The 20,624-nt window shown below is 43.5% G+C and overlaps 1 protein-coding gene across 4 annotated transcripts in view; it reads left to right on the top strand.

Moving 5' to 3' along the window:
- USP28 (ubiquitin specific peptidase 28) overlaps nt 1–20,624 on the top strand; it is a 732,083-nt gene that overhangs the window by 335,607 nt on the left and 375,852 nt on the right. For all 4 annotated transcript variants that reach the window (XM_044081073.1, XM_044081072.1, XM_044081070.1 and 1 more), the window contains one exon: nt 10,240–10,367. In XM_044081073.1, the coding sequence (XP_043937008.1) occupies nt 10,240–10,367 (128 nt within the window). The remainder of the gene's footprint in view (nt 1–10,239; nt 10,368–20,624) is intronic.

Raw genomic sequence — 20,624 nt, 5'->3', positions numbered from 1 at the left:
AAACAATATTGACACAAAAGTGTGTAAGACGATATAGCTTTCTTTCTTTTAGTACACTCTTTCAAGAAATAAACTGTTATGTTGTCCCATCTCTCCGAGTCCAGAGCAGATTCTCTGCTCCGACTCGGCTGATTTACTGTAGCTCGAGAGCTTTAACTGGCTCGAGGCTAACCCCTATCCCAACATGCCTAGCGGTAGCTACCCAGATCTCGTTTGCTGCTTGCAGCGTCGAGATTGTGACTAGTTGCTCAGGCTAAGTACTTTGTGCTTTTTTCACTTTATCGTTATCCTTCTCAAGGTTTTGTTGTTGTATTGACTCGTTAGAGTGTATGCTATCCCCTGTTAGTCTAATGACCCCTTCCTCTGCTTATTGTGGGTGTTTTTGGCCGTTTTCTCCTCAGGCTTTGCTTTCCCCTTCGAGCCCGTTTAAATTGGAGGGTTCTCCTTTTTCCCCACCCTTTCTGGGATAGCCGTTTAAGTTAGAGGCTCTCCTATTGGGAGAGTCACCATTTAAGTTTAGAGGTTCTCCCCCTTTTTCTTCTCCCCTTCAAAAAAAAAAAAAAAGTTCTTCCTTTTTTGTTTGGGCTAGTTGTTGCAGCCTGGTTGTAGTTAGTTGTTTTGTGCTGTCAGCTTATTGCTTTGTTTTTTTTGTTAATTTTTTTCACAGTACTAGAAAAAAAAAAACATTCTGTCAATTACCACTATGTCCAAAGAGTCGAAACCCTCTGGGTTCAAAAAATGTGACTCATGTTGCCAAAAAATGTCCCTTACGAACTGGCACATGAGTTGCATATATTGTTTAGGGGCTGTTCACCTGCAGGACTCTTGCTTGAGCTGTCATGCTTTCAGTTCCAGAGTCCTGCAGGAGAGAAGAAATAAGCTAATTTTGTGTGGCCTTCTGAAGAACCCTTAAGATTCTTCATCTCCGGGTCCTCAGCCAGCTAAAATGTCCAAAAAACACACCAAGCCTTCGGTTCTGAGTTCGGAACAGAAAAAAAACACTGAAAAAACTTTGGCTCTGTTGACTTCCAGCATTGGATCTGACAAAGCCTAGTCTCCGGCGACTCCATCTGTGTCCTCGGAGCCAGTCAGCACCCATAAGAGAGCAAGGTCTCCTTCTTTGGAGTGGTATGCTCTGCTCCACAATCTACTCTGCTGCATCCTGGAGCCGGCAGTCACCGGTCCTCTTCGCACTCCTCTCGGTCCTCCAGGCTTTCGAATCACGACGTGGAGAGAGTGGTCAACAGGTTCCTGAAGTCACAGACACTTGCTAAATTACTATCAAGCCCAGCCCATAAGGAATTGGCTCCTTCGGCCCATCCAGCTTCTGCATCGGTTCCTCCTCTGACTCTCTTGAGCTCAGAGCCGGAGTGCATGGAGGTCGTGTTGGTGGATCTATTGGCTCAGATTACTGCTCCTTTATCTGTTCTGAAAACTGCTCCAATCTCCTCGATGTCTCAGTCTGTCAAGGGATCTGGGCACCGAAGCTCTCTCGCCGGCTCTGAGGGGGGAAGTGGCATCAGACCCTTGTCCGACCCCGCTCTCCCTCTCAGAGCTTTGGCACAGGTGAGCTCGGCTCCCACATCGGCCTCTGAGCAGTTGCTCCTGGTTCGCAGGAGACCTCCGGGCTCTTCGGAGCCAGCAGCTCCTTTGACTTGGGACTGTGGCACCTTCAAGGTGATGAGGAGCGTGCTGTCTCTTGAGACTGCTCCACCCTTTATTCCATTGGCTCCTTCTTCCTCAGTGCCTGTGCCTACCTTTGACCCTTCTCCTGCCTCCAAGCGTAGGGAACCTGTGCCCCCAGGACGCCCCATTGGGTGACCCCACCTCTTCTGAAACCTCCCCTGAAAATTCAGAGGAGGTCCCTCGGAAGAAGAGATGTAAGAGGAAGCATCTAGACTCCCCTGAGTCTATCACTTCAGATACAGACTTGGAAGAATCGGAAGGGCCCCCGCGGTCCCCCTCTGAGGATGTCTCCTGTTCAGATATCTTAGAAATACTTAGAGGGGTGGCTGTCTACCTGGATGCATTTGGTTCCTGACCCTCCACCTCTTGGGTGTCTCTGCCTTTTGACCCACTTTAGTCTGTAGTGAGTCGAAAGGCGTGGAGCGCTCCAGAGACCATGGAACCAGTTCTGTGGGGACGGAATAAATTTATTACTGTTCCCGAGGATAAGCCTTTTTTTTCCAAAGGGGTCCCTGTTGATGCCATGGTGGGGGCAGCAGCCACTAAGAAGGAACTTGCGGAAACTTCATCTGTCCATCCACTGAACAAGGAGTCTCGTATGATAGACAGGTATGTGAAGTGTATGTTTTCTTTAGCGACCTTTACTCTCAGGTCGCTGAATTACTTGTCTCACTTCACACGACTTCAGAGGGATTTCCTGAAGGAGCTAGGAGATGCCCTACAAGATCCTACAGCTGAGGGAGTTGTGAACAGGGCAACTTCCCAGCTTGCGACCTTGACCTCCGTGGTTAACTCCTCCATGAGGCTCATTTCTTATGCGGCAGATGGAGCGAGTAGGGCAGCAGGTACCAGAGTAGCTTTGCGGAGAAACTCCTGGATGCATCTTTGTCAGTCGGAACCTTTTAAGTCTTCATTTACCAACACCCCCTTCGATGGCTTGTCCTTGTTCGGGCCTTAGGTAAAAGACTCTCACCAGGTGTGAACAGGACGGCAAGACTCTGCCGTAGGAGTCCATTTTTCCACTCCATCTAGACCCTATCTTAAAGGTCAAAAGAGTGAAAAGATGTGGTTCCGAACATCCCAGGGAGCTTTTCCTGACAATTGAGATGGAAACAACAATGGAAGATGCCGCCCTCGTGGCAGAGGAGGGTCCGCAACAGCCGGGCGACAGAGATACTTTCTCTGCTAGGCCCTTCCAGCACTCCTGAAGGTGGGCCCAACTGTCCACATCTAGAGGTAGTCGGGGGCAGACTATCACTGTACCCAGCAGTCTGGCAAAATATCACAAGAGAAACATGGGTACTGTTGATAATATCCAGGGGTTACAAAATTCCTTTTTTTCAGTCACCCCCTCAGAAGAAAAATGTTCTATCCCAGATGTTTCACCCAGTCTTCGGGTTCATGCAGTCCTAGAGGTTCAAAGATTGCTAGAAAAATGAGCCATCCAAGAAGTCCCCGCAGACCAAACTGGATCCGAAACTTGCTCAAGGTTTTCTTTTTAGTTCCAAAAAAGACAGGGGACTGGAGACCCATTTTGGATCTCAGCAAGCTAAACCAATCAGTAAAAAAGACTAAGTTCCGGTTGGTAAAACTGCAGTCCATTCTTCCCTTCTTGGGTCAGGATAATTGGATGTGCTCCATAGATCTCCTGGATGCAATACTACCACATAAAAATGGACAGGCAATCCAGGAGATTCCTACGCTTCCGGCTGGGAGCCAGTCATAATCAGTTCAGAGCCCTGCTCTTTGGTCTCACTACAGCCCCCAGAGTGTTCACCAAGTGCATGGCAGTGGTCACGGCTCACCTGAGGCGTCTAGGATTTCAGGTGTTTCCATATCTAGATGACTGGCTCCTCACTACTACCACCGAGCATCAACTGATCAAAGCACGGGACTACACAATCCAAACTTGTTTCCAGTTAGGCATCACCATAAACTACGAAAAGTCTGCCTTGTTGCCTTGCCAGTCTATTACCTTTATAGGGGCAGACTTAGATGCAAGACGCATGATAGCAAAACTGCCTCAAGACAGGGTGTTAAGCATTTGTCAGCAAGTTTTATTTCTTATAAAAAGATGAGAGTTCAGGCAAGAGAAGTTTTACAAGTCTTGGGCTCAATGGCTGCTTCAATTACACTAGTTCCTTTGGCACGCTTCCACATGCTGATTCAGCAGTGGCTTTTTTTCACTCATTGGCCTTTCCAGGATTTACCAGTGTCGCACATGATCTTGATCACGGAATCTTGCATAAAGGACCTAGTATAGTGGCTTGTCTCCCCCCAGGTGACTCTGGGCAGACCCTTTCTAGACTCCCATCCTGTAGCCACAATGACCACAGATGCCTCCCAGATAGGGTGGGGGGGGCATTATCTGGGAAAAGACCATCCAAGGAATGTGGCAACCTCATGAGTACCATTTGCACATTAATGTTCTAGAGATGAGAGCAGTGCTTCTGGCATTGCAAGCACTTCAAGACTCTCTACCTACCGGGACCATTGCAATTCAGACTTGACAATATGTCAGTGGTATAGTACATCAACAAGCAGGGTGGAGCCAGATCTTACCCCTTGTGTTGGGGGGTGATGTCTTCCCAAAGTTTTCTGATTGTGACGCAGATTCCCAGAAAACCAATGTGATAGCGGACAGCATCAGCAGGGTTATCCTCATGCTTCATGAGTGGTCCATGAAGCAAGAAGTTGCGGACTTGATTTTTCACAAATGGGGCCAGCCATGCTGCAGTCTTTTTGCCACTCCCCTCAACAACAAATGCGGCAGCTACTTCGCCCTAGTTCCCCCCGGGACAGTCACCCAGGGATGCACTTGTTCACGATTGGCCTCTGGGACTACTCTGCCTTTCCACCTTTCCCTGTAATTCCAAAGGTACTTCAGAAAGCAAAGTCACTGGGTTGCAAACTCCTCCTCATTGCTTGTTTCTTCGCCATCATCTTCAACTGGAGCTTTGGATACTGGACCCAGTTCCAGACCTCCTGATGCATCAGTCAGGCGGGCTTCATCCTTCTCTCCAAACTCTGAAGCTGCTTGCTTCCTCCACTTCCAAGCTTAGCCAGGCTCTAACATGTCCCCTGTTGTACAACACTTCCTAGAATCCTCTCACAAGCCCAGTACCAGGAGGATTTACACTAGCAAATGGAAGAGGTTCTCTTATTGGGCGGAGTAATGACATTGATCCCTTCACTGCTCCTGTTCACAAGATTCTTGATTTTCTGGCCGAAACCTTCGAAAGAGGGGCAGCTGCAACTACTATTAGGGTCCAACTTGCTGCCATCTCCAATTTTCATGTCAGAGACTTTGGTTCTAACATCATGTCCTATAAGTTGTGCAGAGCATTCTTATGAGGTACAACTCTTTTTTTATGGCCCCGGTAAGAGAACCCCCCCCCCCCCGACCTAAACTTGGTTTTAGCTTCTATGGTTCTGCCACCTTTTGAACCAACAGCATCTTGTCCCATGAAATTTCTCTTGGAAAACCCTCTTCTTGGTTGCTATAACCTCAGCTAGACGGATTTTTGAATTGCATGCTTTGTCTGTTCGCCCGCCATATCTCATTTTTCACAAAGATAGTCTCTCTCTCTCTGTCTCTCTCTCTCTCTCTCTCTCTCTCTCTCTCTCTCTCTCTCTCTCTCTCTCTCTCTCTCAGGACCACTCCTTTCTTCTTGCCAAAGGTATGTTCAGAGTATAACTTAAATCCGTCCATTGAGCTTCCTGTATTCTTCCCCAGTTACGGCAACAAGGCAGAGTATAGACTCCACCAATTGGATTTTCATAGACAATTATGTTTTTATTTACACAGGACCAAAGACCTTAGAAAATCAGATCAATTGTTTGTATCCTTTGCTGACAATAAACGAGGTTATCCAGCTTCAAAAGTGACCTTATCAAATGCATGTTGGATACAATCAGTTATTCATATGATTTGCATAAAAAGACGCTTCCAGGAAGGCCCAGGGGACATACAACCAGGGTCTTAGCCACCTCTGTTGCCTTCCAAGCTAAACTGCCTTTAGATTCAATCTGTGCTGCAGCAGCATGGGCAAATCCTCATACCTTTATCACTCTTTACAAAGTGGATGTGTTCTCCCGGAATAGGGCATCCTTTGGTTCCAAGGTCCTGAAGAGTTTGTTCCAGTGAGCCACCCAAGAACCAGGTGCTGGGGACGCGGTCCCAACCAGCAAGAATGAAGGTGAAATTGGACAACATAACATAAAGAAGTTGTGTACCTACCATAATGTTCCATGTTTGTTGTCCTTCATCTTGCCTTCCTCTTTGCATCCTCCCCTTCCTGGAGGTTCGAGAGGAGTTCCTTTATTGGTTACACTGGCTGTTTCCTGTTGACATACCAGGTTAGTTAACCATGCCTTATTTTGTTAGTCTTTCCTTCTGATCTTAATTGCTTAGGAGCTTAGTAAAAAAATTGTTTTTTACTATGTATGTCTAGTGTGGGCTATTACAAATGAGATCTGGGTAGCTACTGCTAGGCATGTTGGGATAGGGATTATCCTCGAGCCAGTAAAAGCTCTCTAGCTATAGTAAATCTGCAGAGTCAGAGCCGAGGATTGGCTCCGGACCCAACCAGCAAGAAGGAAGGCGAGAGATGAAGGACAACAAACATGGAATGTTATGGTAGGTACATAACTTCTTTTTCCTAGACTCCAGTAACTTGAGGGCTGGATGAAGATGAATGCACCGAGCCAAAAACACACACTACTATATATATATATATCGGGCTTACAGTCTTTTAAGTAAGTGAAGTTTGTGGCATTTTATTTGCCGCCAAAGTTCCCTGAAATTTAAAAGCTCCTCCCTATATAATGCACTATTGGGGTTGCAATTCCTCGTGTTCGTAAATCCTCTCCTTAAAACCCCTCTTGGTCTTACCAATGTAAAAACCATGACAATAACTACACAGGGTAACATAAACCACTCCCTTTGTAATACATGCATACTTCCCATTGAACTTAATGGGAATATTGTTGTTGACACTTATCAGTGGTACAAATATGGGAACACTGGGCACAAAACCCACATTTATTTATGTATTCCTATATATATATATATATATATATATATATATATATATATATATATATATATATAGGTTTACAATCAAAATGTTGAGGTGATGGAGCAGCAGAGAGGCAAAACTACGAACACAGTTTCTGTCGGCTGTGAAATGTAGATAAGGAGATTGTTTTTTTAGTGTGGACTGTTTTTTTTTAAGGATGGTGAGTGCTCAAATGTCTATTCTTTCCAAGCAAGCGTCGAGATTTTATTTAGTTCTAATGGGTCATGGTTGTGAATGGTCGAGGAAAGCCTCCTGACAATTTAATAGTTTTATATATATATCCACACACACACACACACACACACACACACACACACACACACACACACACACACACACACACTTCCCCTTCATATGACTGAATTAACATAAACCTGAAACTCAAAAGCCTGAAAACACAAAATATACATATACTGACTTTAAACAACAGAAACCATATTAATTTCCACTAAGTATATGCAAGCCCCTCTGCACCCCCATGTGGGGGCTGCACCCCGCCACACCCCCTGCTTCCTAAATATACCAACTCCGAGATTGCACTTAGTGTAATGAAATGCAATCCTGGAGTTGATATATTTAAGTAGCAGGGGGTGGGGGTGCTTGCTTGCCCCCCTGCTTATACTTGGTGGAAATTAATATGGTTTCTGTTGTTTAAAGTCAGTGTATGTATTTTGACTTTACGGGCTGTTGACTTTTTCGGGCTTATGTTAATTCAGTCATATGTAGGGAAACCATAAATTTTATTTATATATATATATATATATATATATATATATATATATATATATATATATATATAATTTATATAGTGTTTTATATAGCAAGAAATGAACGCCAAGACCACTGACGGTAAACTTTTTACTTAGTCCTTTAATTATACCACCTCACAGCTTATGTTCATCCTAGCACTATATTATTTGTCTTTACTTTCATCAGTCACACATGTTCCTTTTCATTTTTGTTCCCTTCTAGCAGTTCCACTTTATGGGTTCAACTTGGTCTGATAATTTCAGTGCCAAAAAAAAAAAATCTAATTCCAGTGTCCAAATGAGATTTTTCCAGTTTAACAACTGTTGCATCTCTCTCTATGATTCTGCTCTCTCACTTCTGATCTTTTACGCAACTGTCTTCCAGAGAGACTGGCTATATGCTACTATATTTTTTGCATATGACATTTTTATGTCACAAAATGTAAAGTGAAGTATATATCCTGAAAGTGAACAACTTTCTTTTTTTAGATAAAAAAGTAAAATAAAACATGCTCTCATATCCTTGGTGTTATTTGCATACACGAAATGTTGGGATTCACTTTCACTTCGGTATCAAAAACAGGAGCGGATTGTTTACATATCTTCATATTTCTAAAGCTGAATGTTTGTTTGTTTATTTGGGGTTCACAGACTTGCTTCACATGCAACTTTCTCTTTCGCAAGCCGAAATTTGTGAAATAAGATTAATGAATATTTTTATTTGTTTATCTATCCCTTGTTGAACGGGTTGGTCTCACTAGGCTAGCAGCCTGTTTTCAAGAGAAACCCTAGGTGGTATTTGTACTACTAGAAAAAATTTGGCCATGGTATAGTGACCCGCAGTGGTGGTGCTGCGGTAGCGTTGTCGCCTCACAGTAAAATGCTGTCCGGTTAGATTTTCAGCTAGAGCGTCTTCTGCGTAGAGACATGCGTGAATGGGCGTACCTTCGTTGAAGGTTGTGCGTCGGGCCTGGCAAGCCGGTACGTAAAAATCAACCGCCAATCATTAGTGGACCGGAGTTCCGCTGTGGCGACCCCTAACCGGGAAAAGCCGAAAGACACAAACAATCGTGAGCTTTCCCTGTTCTTTTCTGCAAGTGCCATGGGATCTTTTGCATCCACCTGAGCTGCCACCAACTTAAGCATATGGGGCTTCAGTTTAATGCCTTATCCAAAGGACAAAGCACTCAGGTGTGCAGCACCTTCCTTATGCTGCACTGCAGTGTCAGCAATCTATAGAACTCTCCGCACCAAAGGCGAGTGTGCTACCTGTTCCAACTAAGGCTACACATACTTGTCACTTATAGGGACTGTAATTATGCAATTTTCTGTAATCTGAGGATTGATGTGTTGAGTAAATATTTTCCTGTAGTTTATAAACCTTCTTGACTACAGTAATGATTAACAGTTCACACATGTTTCACTATAATAATCATTTCTAAAAAATAAACTGCAAGTATCTCTATTTGGCCTACAGTCGAGGTCCACCCTTGGAATGTTTTCTCTTTCCTTTTTTTTGAGGGAGGTAGGAGTTTCCCTCTTCTCTACTTTGAGAAGAAGCTTCAACTTTATCCTTTGGACTGCAGCCTTCATTGGTTTACTGAAGGAGTACTGTCAAGTTGTTTTTTTTTTTTTTTTCTTGCTTCTCAAAACTTTCCATGACTGACTTCATACATTGATTCCAGGTTTGGTTCCCAGGGGGCAAGCCAGCTGAGGCTGGCTCTGAGGTTGACCTCTAGCCATACTACCCTGGTGCATTGAAGTATTCACATAGCCTAGGCCCATGAAGAAAGATACTCATCTTACATTAATTTGATATTGTAGAAACCTATCTGTTGCATTATCAGATGCTGAAAACACTCCCTGGTTAGGCAGAATTTAATTCCTGTCCCCCAGCCAGTTTGAGATGGAGATTTTTTTTTTCTCTAAGTCAGGCAAGTATATATTTGTGCATCATGTGATTGTGATGGGGAATGCAGGTCATCTGTGGTTTCTTCAGTTGCAAGAATGTGGCTGATGCAGGGATGATCTTGTTTATGTGATTACTATGTGATGTCATTGCATGCATTCTTATGGGTGTGAAAGCAACAGAAAAATGACACTAGTAGGATTGCACAGCCGAGGACCCATCAAGGAGGGTCCTAACTGTAAATCAGCTGTCACACAGGGCACTGTAGGCTTTTTTGTGCCACCTGAGTTGTCATTCTCACCTTCTGCTGGTGGTCGGGTGTAATATGAGGGCACTTGCACTCTCCCATCAAGACAGAGAGATGTCATGATGACTCTTTGGCCTTGCATTTCTGATCTGCTGTTGCCTCTGGCACATGCTTGAGCCTGGTCTGCTGTTAGTATAAAAATAAGACTTTTCCAGTGCTGTGCATGTCTTTTACCATAATAGATGATTGTTAGAAACCTTTGTTAAAATTTTACAGAAATGTGAAAAAGGTACAAGGCTGGAGTGTACATCTTGTAGAGAATAATTTTCTCTTGGTTCTCTGAGACTGGAGTGTGTATACTGTAGGATTATGTTAGGTCTCCATTACTTGCAGTGGCTGGAGAAGGAACTTTGCAAAGCTCTACTGCTTTCTGGTGAAAAGGTAACATTTGACAGTTTATTTTTGATCAGATCAATATTTTGTCATTTTCGTATGAGAGAGCTTTATTTCAGGCATGCAGCTAAACTGCCTTCACTGGATGACCTTTGATGTGTTTGTGGTTTGCAGCACTGGTTTACAAAATTGCCTCCAGTACTGACCTTTGAACTATCACGGTTTGAATTCAATCAATCCTTGGGACAGCCAGAGAAGATTCATAAAAAACTTGAATTTCCTCAGGTTATCTACATGGACAGGTAAAGTACTGCATGGATTCCTGACTCGGCTGCTTCTGAAATTATAGTAGCTCACATTCTGTTTTTAAAACTCTTTTGACATACTTTCAAGAATAGTTCTATTTATTAATTAACATGCATGAAGTAGAAGAATGCTTTTTGAAGGCTGCTTTGAACTATGGTGCTCATGATGTATAACCAGCAGACAGGATAGGAGTGAAGCACAATTTAATTACCAATTATGGACAAACCAGGAAAAGTAAATTAGACAGTTAAACTCCAAAAACACGGAGGAACAAGGACAACGCAGTAGAGAAGTTTAATGACAAGTCTCTTCACAGTAAGAGACGAAAAGCGCTTTGCATTATTGGATGTCACTTCATTAAACCTCTACTGCGTTGTCCTTTTTCCTCCATGTGTTTTTGGAGTTTAACTGGATTGCCAGTTAGTCTGCTATTTCACAAAGGATTTGATGGCTTCAAAGCTGCACAGGAAAGAAAGTATCAGAATTGTGTGTAATAATGCACCCGAACTTAAAAAAAAAAAAAAAAAAAAAACTCCTTGTTGAAATCTTGACTTCATAATTAAAAAGTATTGAAATACCACAAAGCAAACAAAACTACAGAAGACATAATATCAAACATCATACTTCTGTAAACTTTTATCTTTGCAAGGGCGGGAGATGTCCCTCTGCTCCCCCATATGTGGGCAAACCTCCTGCACCCCCTAAAATTGTATATAACCCCCAAGATTACCATAGCTCAAAGAGAAGGGAATATTATGAAAAATGACAAGCGCAGACTTAGTATAGGTAAAACCAGATTTTCAGCTGTTTAGTCCCCATTTTTCAGCACTCAATAATTTGAGTGTCCATTTCAAATGGTTACCCAAAAAATCAGTAAAAGTTCTTCAAACTGGAGGGAATGACTTTTTGTCTTTGTCTCGCATGCATACACACACACACACACACACACACACACACACACACACACACACACACACACACACACACACACACACACACACATTGTTGAGATCCAGTTGTTGGGAAGTTAGTCCATTGAAAACCATATGATCCAGTGTTGTCTGTTTTTGTTGGTTCAACCTTTAGGCTGTCAGATCTGATTGGATCCAACTGCTGCACCTTTTGTGAAACTATGGAGGCAGGTCTCCTCCCCTACCCTTAATTCCTTCCATTCCACCCAAGTTCCTCAGATTAGTTTGCCTCCTGATCAGCTCAGACATATTTCTCAGGGCATTGTTCTCAAGTGGGATAAATGTAATTTGTTAAACTTAAATTTTTCTTTCTTTTTTCTTCCCTATCTCAAAATAATCCGTTTTTATTAGTTAATATATATTCGATATTGGGTGTCATTTTTACTTGTTAGAGTGTGTGTGTGTGTGTGTGTCTATATGTGTATATAGATATAGATGTGTGTGTGTGTGTGTGTGTCTGTGTATATATATATATATATATAGATATAGATATAGATATAGATACATATATGTATGTATATATATATATATATATATATATATATATATAGATATATATATATATATATATAGATATAGATATATATATATATATATATATATATATAGATATATATATAGATATATATATATATATATATATATATATATATATATATATAGATATATATAGATATATATATATATATATGTATATATATATATATATATATATATAGATATATATATATATATATATATATATATATATATATATATATGTGTGTGTAGATATAGAGTGTGATATAGGTCTTATTTTATTGAATAAAATTACGTTTCAACGAACCGTAATTTTGTGACCCCTTATTCCCGAAAGTGCATTTATTCGAAAATGTAGAACACTAGCCACATGAATGGAGGGGGTCAATCCCCCCTGCATTCCCCATGTGGGGGGTTGTACCCCCCCACACCCCCGGTACTTATATATTTTCACTCTGAGGTCTTACTACAGTGGGGGAAAGGGAATATTCCCTTATCCCCGTTAATGCCGCGATCTGAACAACAACCTCCGCTGCTTTTCGGTTACATGTTTATTTGCGAAAGTACATTTTTGAATAAATGCACTGTCGGGAATAAGGGGTTGCCAAATTACATTTCTTAGAAATGTAATTTCGATGGGTCAAAGTAGACCCATACATGCATACATTATATACAACGCACACACACACACACACACACACGTACACACAGTTTGAAAATATTTTAGAAATTATTTAAAAATAGGTCAGAAATAGTTTAAAAATTGTTTACAAATAGTATAGAAAGTAGTAAAAAAAATGTCTACTGTATATATCACACTTATTTGTTATAGTAGATGGTTTGTTCCTCTCATGTCTGACAGGAGTGCAGGGGTTCAAAAAGTGCATGGCCCGTGGAAACTAAATTCCACCACAAGACCTACACACACTGTATGTATTGCTTGCTTGCATTTGAATATTAACTGTGAGATTTATTCTTTTTAATCCAAGACCTATCAGAGCAATAAAGAGAAACTAATGCTTAAAAGTTTACTTAAACCCTCAGACAGGATCTTCTCAACCATCCATGTCTACTACCTTGTTGCCAACTTCATCTTCTGGAAAGAATATGGAGAAATCAAAGCAAAACGATGAATAAAATCACAGAGGGTGACGAGTGATCTTAAAATAAAAGGATAGCAAAATCTAGAAAAAGGTCTCTAGATCAGACAGATTCTTCTGGTCTGGTTCCGAAGACTCAGAGGAAGTTAGATCCACCAGTTCCTCAGATCCCATCTCCCTCACCTCAAGATTTTCTCTGGGTCTGTTGAGCCCAAGACTCCATTCTCTGATCCTAAAGGAAAGGAGATTCTCTAAACCTCATCTCTGATATTGTCTTAAAGTTCTTTTCAGTCTTTCAGAAGCCTGAACAAAATGGACATCAGTCAATTGTTGTAGAGATTATTGAGGATGCAGATTAAACTAGGGATTCTCCCAGCACCATCCCCACTGGGCACTCAAGTGTGTAGTCCTACTACCCCTCCCTTGATATCTCAGGTACTGGTCTACCCCTCAGATCCAGTTTCCATGGGTCTGACCCCCCCCCCTTGATCTAGAGCCAACAGTTTTAGCAATGTCAAACCCTGCTTCACCTTCCCTTCCACGCATGACTCCATTGCTTTTGGATCGGGATGAGTGTCAGAACCAAAGCGCCAGCACCATCACGCAGGGAGATGAGTAGAGTCCAGAGTCATTGGAGCTGCCTTTAGCTCTTGGGCTTTGCCTCTCATTAGCTTGGGTCCAAGGTCAGTGCCCCAGCCAGCAGGGATCATTCCTACTTCAGATAAAAAGGATGTTCTTTTGGTTCTAATTGTGGCCTCAACTTTCAAGCCATTTTAAAGGGTTTGAGTTCCCAGTCTGATTCGCACATGTCTTCTGAGATTCCCCCAAGACAAGGTCTTAGTAAACAGACTTGTAAACGGAAGCTTCTAGACTCCTGTCCAGCATCCATCACAGATGAGACAGATCTGGATGAAGGTTCCCTAAGATCTCCTCTAGAAAAGGTCACCTTTGGTAATATCCTAAATTGATTAAGTAAAGAGGAGGTTGGTCCACTGACACTGTTTCACCAGATGACTCTGTTCCTTAAGACCTTTAGTGCTGGCTCATCTACATTCTGGGTGTTATCACCCACTGATGCTCTTACAGATTTGGTGACTCGGTGGACCTGTGAGGATCGTGATATAGTGGAACCTTTCCGTAAAAAAAACTGATAGGAGTTTGGTAGCACCATCAAGTGATAGAAAACGCTGTCCACTAGTAGATGTCATGGTAGTAGTGGCAGCCATTAAAAAGGAGCTGTCATCTGAAGAGAGTTCTGTCCATTCCCCTAACCAAGTCAGGAACATTGGACAGATTTGGAAAATGGACATGTGCTTCAGCGAGATTCACACAGTTTGCTGAACTATCTTGCTCATATGATGTGTTTTCAGAGAGACTCTGCCAAGAAGCTTACCAAGTCCCTCTTGTGTATCTTACTGCTCTACGTTCAGAAAATAGTGGACTCCCAACTGTGTACCCTACATTCTTTATAATGTGTCCATGCGTATTCTCTCCAGCACAGCTGATGGTACAGCTAGGGCATCAGGCACCAGTATAACCATGTGCCTGCATGCTTGGATGTGCTTTTGTGACTTCGCAGAAGGCTTCAAGGCATCCTTTATTAGTGTCTTTTTTGATGGGTTGACACCTTTCTTACCTAAAGTAAAAGAAACTCTTACCAGGAGTGAACAAGATGGTAAAACCCTGCCTGCCATTTGGATCCGCTTCTCCACTCCTTCAAAGGACCTTTGCTAAAAAACAAAGGGATAATAAGATGATGTGGTTCAGAAAAACCACAGGGTCATCACCAGGACACTCCTAGATACAGCCCCCCCCCCCCCAGTAGAGGGGGAGGTAAGGCAATTGGACCACACCTTAACTGAAGAGATGGTCCTCACATTCGGAGCTTTTTTAGGTCCTTTTAAAGAGAAAGCCTTACTAGCACTCCTGTAAAATTACCTGATTGCTGCATCCCGAGGCAGTCAGATGGCATTTATCTTTGGACCCACAAACCTAGTAAGATATTGCAATGGATTCTTCGCTGGTAAGTATAATCACCTGAGCTAGCTGGAATCTGCAGCAACAGAAGCACTCCACTTGCTCGAGAAGTTATCCAGTGGGTCATCAGAGACCAGTTAGAATATGGAGTCTGTTCCAGATTATTTTTAGTTCCAAAGAAGACAGGGTACACCACGCCTGTCTTGGACCAATGTCATCTCAGTCTGTTCATAAAACAAACAAGATTCTGAACGGTCACTGTGTGGTCCATGTTCCCTCTTCTGAGGGAGGATGATTGGATGTGCTATGTAGATCTCCAGGATGTGTACTGTCGCATAAAATACACATGGGATCCAGGAGATTTCTTAGTTTCCCACTGGGAGCCAGTCATTTTTAGTTTGGAGTACTGCCATTTGGTCTCGCCATAGCACCCTGGGTGTTCACAAAGATGACTGCAGTTGCAGCAGCTCATCTCTGACTGCAAGGGATCTAGGTGTTCTCATATCTAGATGATTGGCTCCTCACCACTTCTTCCAGAGATCTTCTAACATCTGGGTTTCGTACTCCCATTTCCATTTCTGTTTTACAGAACCTGCACTTGTTTGATGTCCTTCAAGGATGCATCTGCAGTCCTTACAAATGGGTTGTCCTGTCGTCAGGCAGCCCTTCGGTCGGCCGGATTCCAAAGTCTGGGTCTGGCCTCGGCTGGTGTCGCACTTCACCCGACGTCATAGCTGCAGTTCTTCGGGTATAAAGGCATCAGCCGACGCCATTTTCCTCAGTCTTTCTTGTCGCGTGGCGCCCAAAGCAGAAGCTGTTCGCAAGTGCCGGTCGGTCAGAACCAGAGATTACTACTACAAGTACCGAAGACTTCTAAAAAGCTAAGTACCCCGTTGGGGACTCTTTCTTGCCTCAGCCGATGTCAGAAAAAGTGAATAACTGTTTAACTTGTGGGAAACAAATACCTCATAAAGATTTCCACTCTTACTGCTTACCTTGCTTAGGCCCAGACCACGACGTAGCAGCTTGTCTAGCCTGTGCTTCTTTCAACCGACGGACGCTTAGACGTCGGTCGGAGTTTGCTGAAGAGTTTTTCGGCTCCGCTTTTGCTTATATTATGCCGTCAGATCCTCCGACTACGCAAATTTCTAAAAAGCGCAAGGAAAAGGACCGACACTCGCGGTCCGCGGTTTCGGCCGAAACCGCGGTTAAGCCAACCGCGAGTGTCTCGGTTTCGGCTGAAACAGAGTCCACGGTTCTTCCTTCGGCCGAAAGCTTGCCACTTACCGAGGCCTCATCCAGCTTGGCTGAATCTGCTACTGAAATCCCACCTGCTCTTGCAGGTTCACAGGATTTATCTGACACTATCCCCTTGAATATTTCTTCCCCTGCACGTGGAGCTGCTAGGCCTCCTGCATCCATGTCGATTAAGGCCTTTGCCAGGGCTAAAGCAGCAAAAACTACCAAAACTGTGCCTGCTAAGACCCCCTCTCACAGGCCTAGCTCTAGTTCACAAATGCTTAGTCTAGCAGAGGATCTCATTTCCTTGATCCGGGGATCCCAACCACATCCAGACAGGGCCTCTCACCCACCTCCAGAGAAGAGGACTAGAGTAGAGCCCCCTGAGCCAGTTTCTTCAGATGGCTCCTCTGATGAATCCGATAACTTAAACCCTCCAGAGGGCCCTTTTTCTCCTTATGAGGACTCTGATGCAGAAGAGTCCATTCCTTCTGCATCTCCGCCTGAGGAATTTTCTTTTGGGGAAACCTTGCATGCTATGAGGGAACAATTTCAATGGCAGGGCCAGGATTTTTCAGACTCTAGGAAAAGGCTTAGAACCTTTTTGCATTTGCCACAGCATAGGCCTTTAGCCATTCCTCTAGTACTTACTGTTGTGGATGATGCTTTTAATGATGCTTGTACTGCTCTTGATTCTCTTCCTCCGGCCCCTGCTAAGCCCGATAGGTACTACAGAGTTCCGGACACACATTATCATTTGTATAAGGCCCCTTTGGCAGATCCCAAAACTATCTCCCAGGGACCCAAAGCTGTAGCAGCTACCTCTACCAAAAAACCCCTCCCCTCTGAAAGGGAATCTAGGGCCTTAGAGAGATGGGGTAAAAAAGTTTACACTTCTGCTACTCTTTCAGCTAGGGCCTTGAACTGTCAGTTCCACATGATTCAGTATCAGGAATTTATGTTAGACCAGTTAACTAAAAAACTGTCCTTGGATGAACCATTAGACAAAAAATCTGTACAGGAAATGGTACATAACATTCAGCAGGTCAGTAATCATTCCTTAAAATGCGGCTATGATGCACTGGAGGCTTCCTTTAGATCAGCCATGACTGGCACAGTGATCAGAAGACATGCATGGTTAAAAGAGCAGTCATTACCAGACCATGTTAAATCAAAGCTCCTAGATGCTCCCATGGATAAGCTCAATTTGTTTGGCTCCCCTGCACAGCAGGTGCTGAAGAAGGTGGAAGACAAAGCAAAATCAGTCTAGACAGTCAAGGATTTCTTGCAGGTCCAGCCCCCAAGGTTTAGCAGGAACTGGCCTTCCAAGAATTGGTCCTTTCCAGACACCTCCAGAGCTCCAAGAGGCAGGAATAGGCGCTCAAGAGGCAGGGGTCAATCCAGAGGTGCCTACAGGGGACGTCAGTGGCAGGCTAACAACCAGCGAGGTACAGTCACAGATCCAGCCACCACCACTTCCACAGGACAATCACAGTGACTTGGCTCTGGCACCGCCTACCAGGGAACAACTAGAGGCACCCTTAGGCGGGAAGCTAGCCTTATTTTCAGTAAACTGGCATTACATCACAGGAGACCAATGGATTTTACAGACAATAGACCAAGGTTACACTTCCATACTCTACCAAGGAAGAGAGGAATGCCAAACCTACCTCCAAATCAGAAGACAGAAGCTCTACAACAAATAACTCACTTACTAAGGATGAGAGCTGTAGAAAGGGTACCATGTATGGAACAAGGGCAAGGATTTTACTCCAGACTCTTCCTGGTACCAAGAAAAGAAAACCAATGGAGACCTATTCTCGACCTGTCCGCTTTAAACACATACCTCATTGTTCCAAAATTCAAAATGCTGACCCTGCAGCAGCTTCTTTCCATGCTGGGCAAGGAGTCTTGGCTGGTAACTCTAGATCTCAAGGAGGCGTACCTGAACGTCCCCATACGACCAGATTGCAGAAGATACCTCAGATTTCTTGCAGGATCAGAGCATTATCAATTCTCAGCATTGCCCTTTGGCTTATCTACTGCGCCCAGAGTATTCACGAAATGCCTGGCATCAGTAATTGCTCATTGCAAGCTTCAGGGGATTCAAATTTACCCTTACCTGGACGACTGCCTGTTACAAGCGGACAACAAAAACAAATTAACAAAAGATTTGGAAAGGGTCATTCATCTACTACAAGCCCTGGGATACACAGTCAATATAAAAAAGTCAAGGCTGATACCATCCCAAAGGATAACCTTCTTGGGTGCAGATCTGGACACATCAAAGCAAATGGCATTCCTGACAGTAGAAAAACAGGAGCAACTTCCTCTTTACTTCATGGCATTAACAAAGCAGAACCAGCTAACAGCAAGAAAAGTCCTGCAAGCCCTGGGTTACATGGCATCCTGCATAATATTGATTCCACATGCCAGACTACATATGAGGAAGTTACAGTGGTACCTAAGGAATTTATGGTCTCAGCACAAGCACAGCCTAGAAACCCAAATTCCAATAATTCCATGCCTGAAGCAAGAATTCCAATGGTGGGCTCAGGCTTGTCAATCAAACAAGGGACTGCCCTTCCACAGCACTCAACCAAGCCAGACCATCACAACAGACGCCTCAGACCTCGGTTGGGGGGCACACATGCTGGACAAATGCATACAAGGCTTATGGACTCAAGACCAGCTGCACCTACACATAAATCAAAAGGAAATGCTGGCAGTAAAACTGGCAATTCAGGCATTCAGACCATTTCTTCGACAGGGTCAACTGCTGATAAGGACGGACAACACCACAGTTATGTGGTACATCAACAAACAGGGAGGTACACATTCATACCCTCTATGCCGGATGGTAATGGACCTCTGGAATGTGGCCCTGAACTTCAGCATTCAGTTACAAGCAATTTTTGTGCCAGGAAAAGAAAATATACTAGCAGACATCCTAAGCAGAACTACCACGGATGCCCACGAATGGATGCTGCATCCAGACATCTTCAAAACCATTGCAGGGAAATGGGGACTACCAGAAATAGACTTATTTGCATCCCCACTCAATCACCAACTGAAAAAATTCTGCACAAGGACGTACCACCCACTTGCTTGGAAAGTGGACTCCCTATCTTTCAGTTGGAAAAACCTGACAGCATATGCATTCCCACCTCTTCCTTTGATGCACAAGGTGCTATTGAAGATCAAGGAAGACCGTCCAAGGATCATCCTGATAGCTCCAGACTGGCCAAGGCAACATTGGTACCCATTACTGAGGAGTATGTCTCTGGAACAAATATGGCCTCTGCCCCTAGTTCCCTTACTGTTAACACAGAACAACTTCAAAATCCTGCATCCAAACCTGAAAACACTGCAGCTGGCTGCCTGGAACATTGCATAAGACCAAATAGCAGATTTATCTCAAAGGGTTAAAGACATTATCTTGGAGGCTCGCAGACCCTCAACAAGAAAAAATTATTCAGCAAAATGGAAAAGATATCTCATTTGGAGTACTGCAAAAGGAGAGAATGTGTCACTGGTAAACATGGCTAACATCCTGGAATATTTGGCAGAGCTCTTCCACAACGGCCTGTCCTATTCTTCCATTAAGATTCATGCATCAGCTATTTCAGCAGAATACAACTTGGATCCTCCAGTCTTCTCACATCCTCTGCTCAGACAGTTTCTGAGAGGAATTAAAAATGTAAAACCACCTAGGAAGCCACCATTGCCAGCATGGGACTTGAACTTTGTGCTAGAAAAGTTGACACTCCCTCCTTTCGAGCCAGCAGCAACAGCAGAATTACAGTACTTATCATGGAAAACTGCTTTCCTGCTTGCAATCACTTCAGCAAGAAGGGTATCTGAGCTACAGGCATTAATGGCAGTACAGCCCTTCCTGATCTTCCATCAAGATAGAGTGTCCATGAGAACTAATCCTACTTTTATGCCAAAGGTGGTCTCCAGGGTATCCTTAAATCAAGCTATCCACCTACCTACATTCTTCCCCAACCCACAGAACAGGGGAGAAAGACTGTTGCATACCTTGGATGTACATGGACAATTACGCTACTACCTGGACAGGACCAAGAGCAATAGAAAAACTGACCAGCTACTGGTAGCATATGCAGCAGGTATGGAAGGAAAAGCAATTTCAAAACAGACAATCTCTAACTGGATAGGAAATTGCATTAGATTTTGTTACTCCTACCATGGGAAGACAACTCCAGAAAACATCAGGCCTCACTCTACAAGGGCTACAGCCACTACCACAGCTGTTTGAGCTCCGTGCATACATTTGCCAAGCATTATAATTTCCCTTTATACTCCAGATCCCGAGCAGGTTTTGCCACTGCTGTTTTGCAAGGGATCTTAACTACACCATAATCTTATTTCTCCTCCTCCCCCAGTTTGGCTATGGTATTCTACCCATTTGTAAGGACTGCAGATG

The sequence above is a fragment of the Protopterus annectens genome, chromosome 8.part0 (genome assembly GCF_019279795.1).
Source record: "Protopterus annectens isolate FY-2018-M chromosome 8.part0, PAN1.0, whole genome shotgun sequence".
NCBI classification, from domain to species: Eukaryota; Metazoa; Chordata; order Ceratodontiformes; family Protopteridae; genus Protopterus; species Protopterus annectens.
Note: the sequence above shows the minus strand (reverse complement) of the source record. Positions and strands in the feature narration are given on the sequence as shown.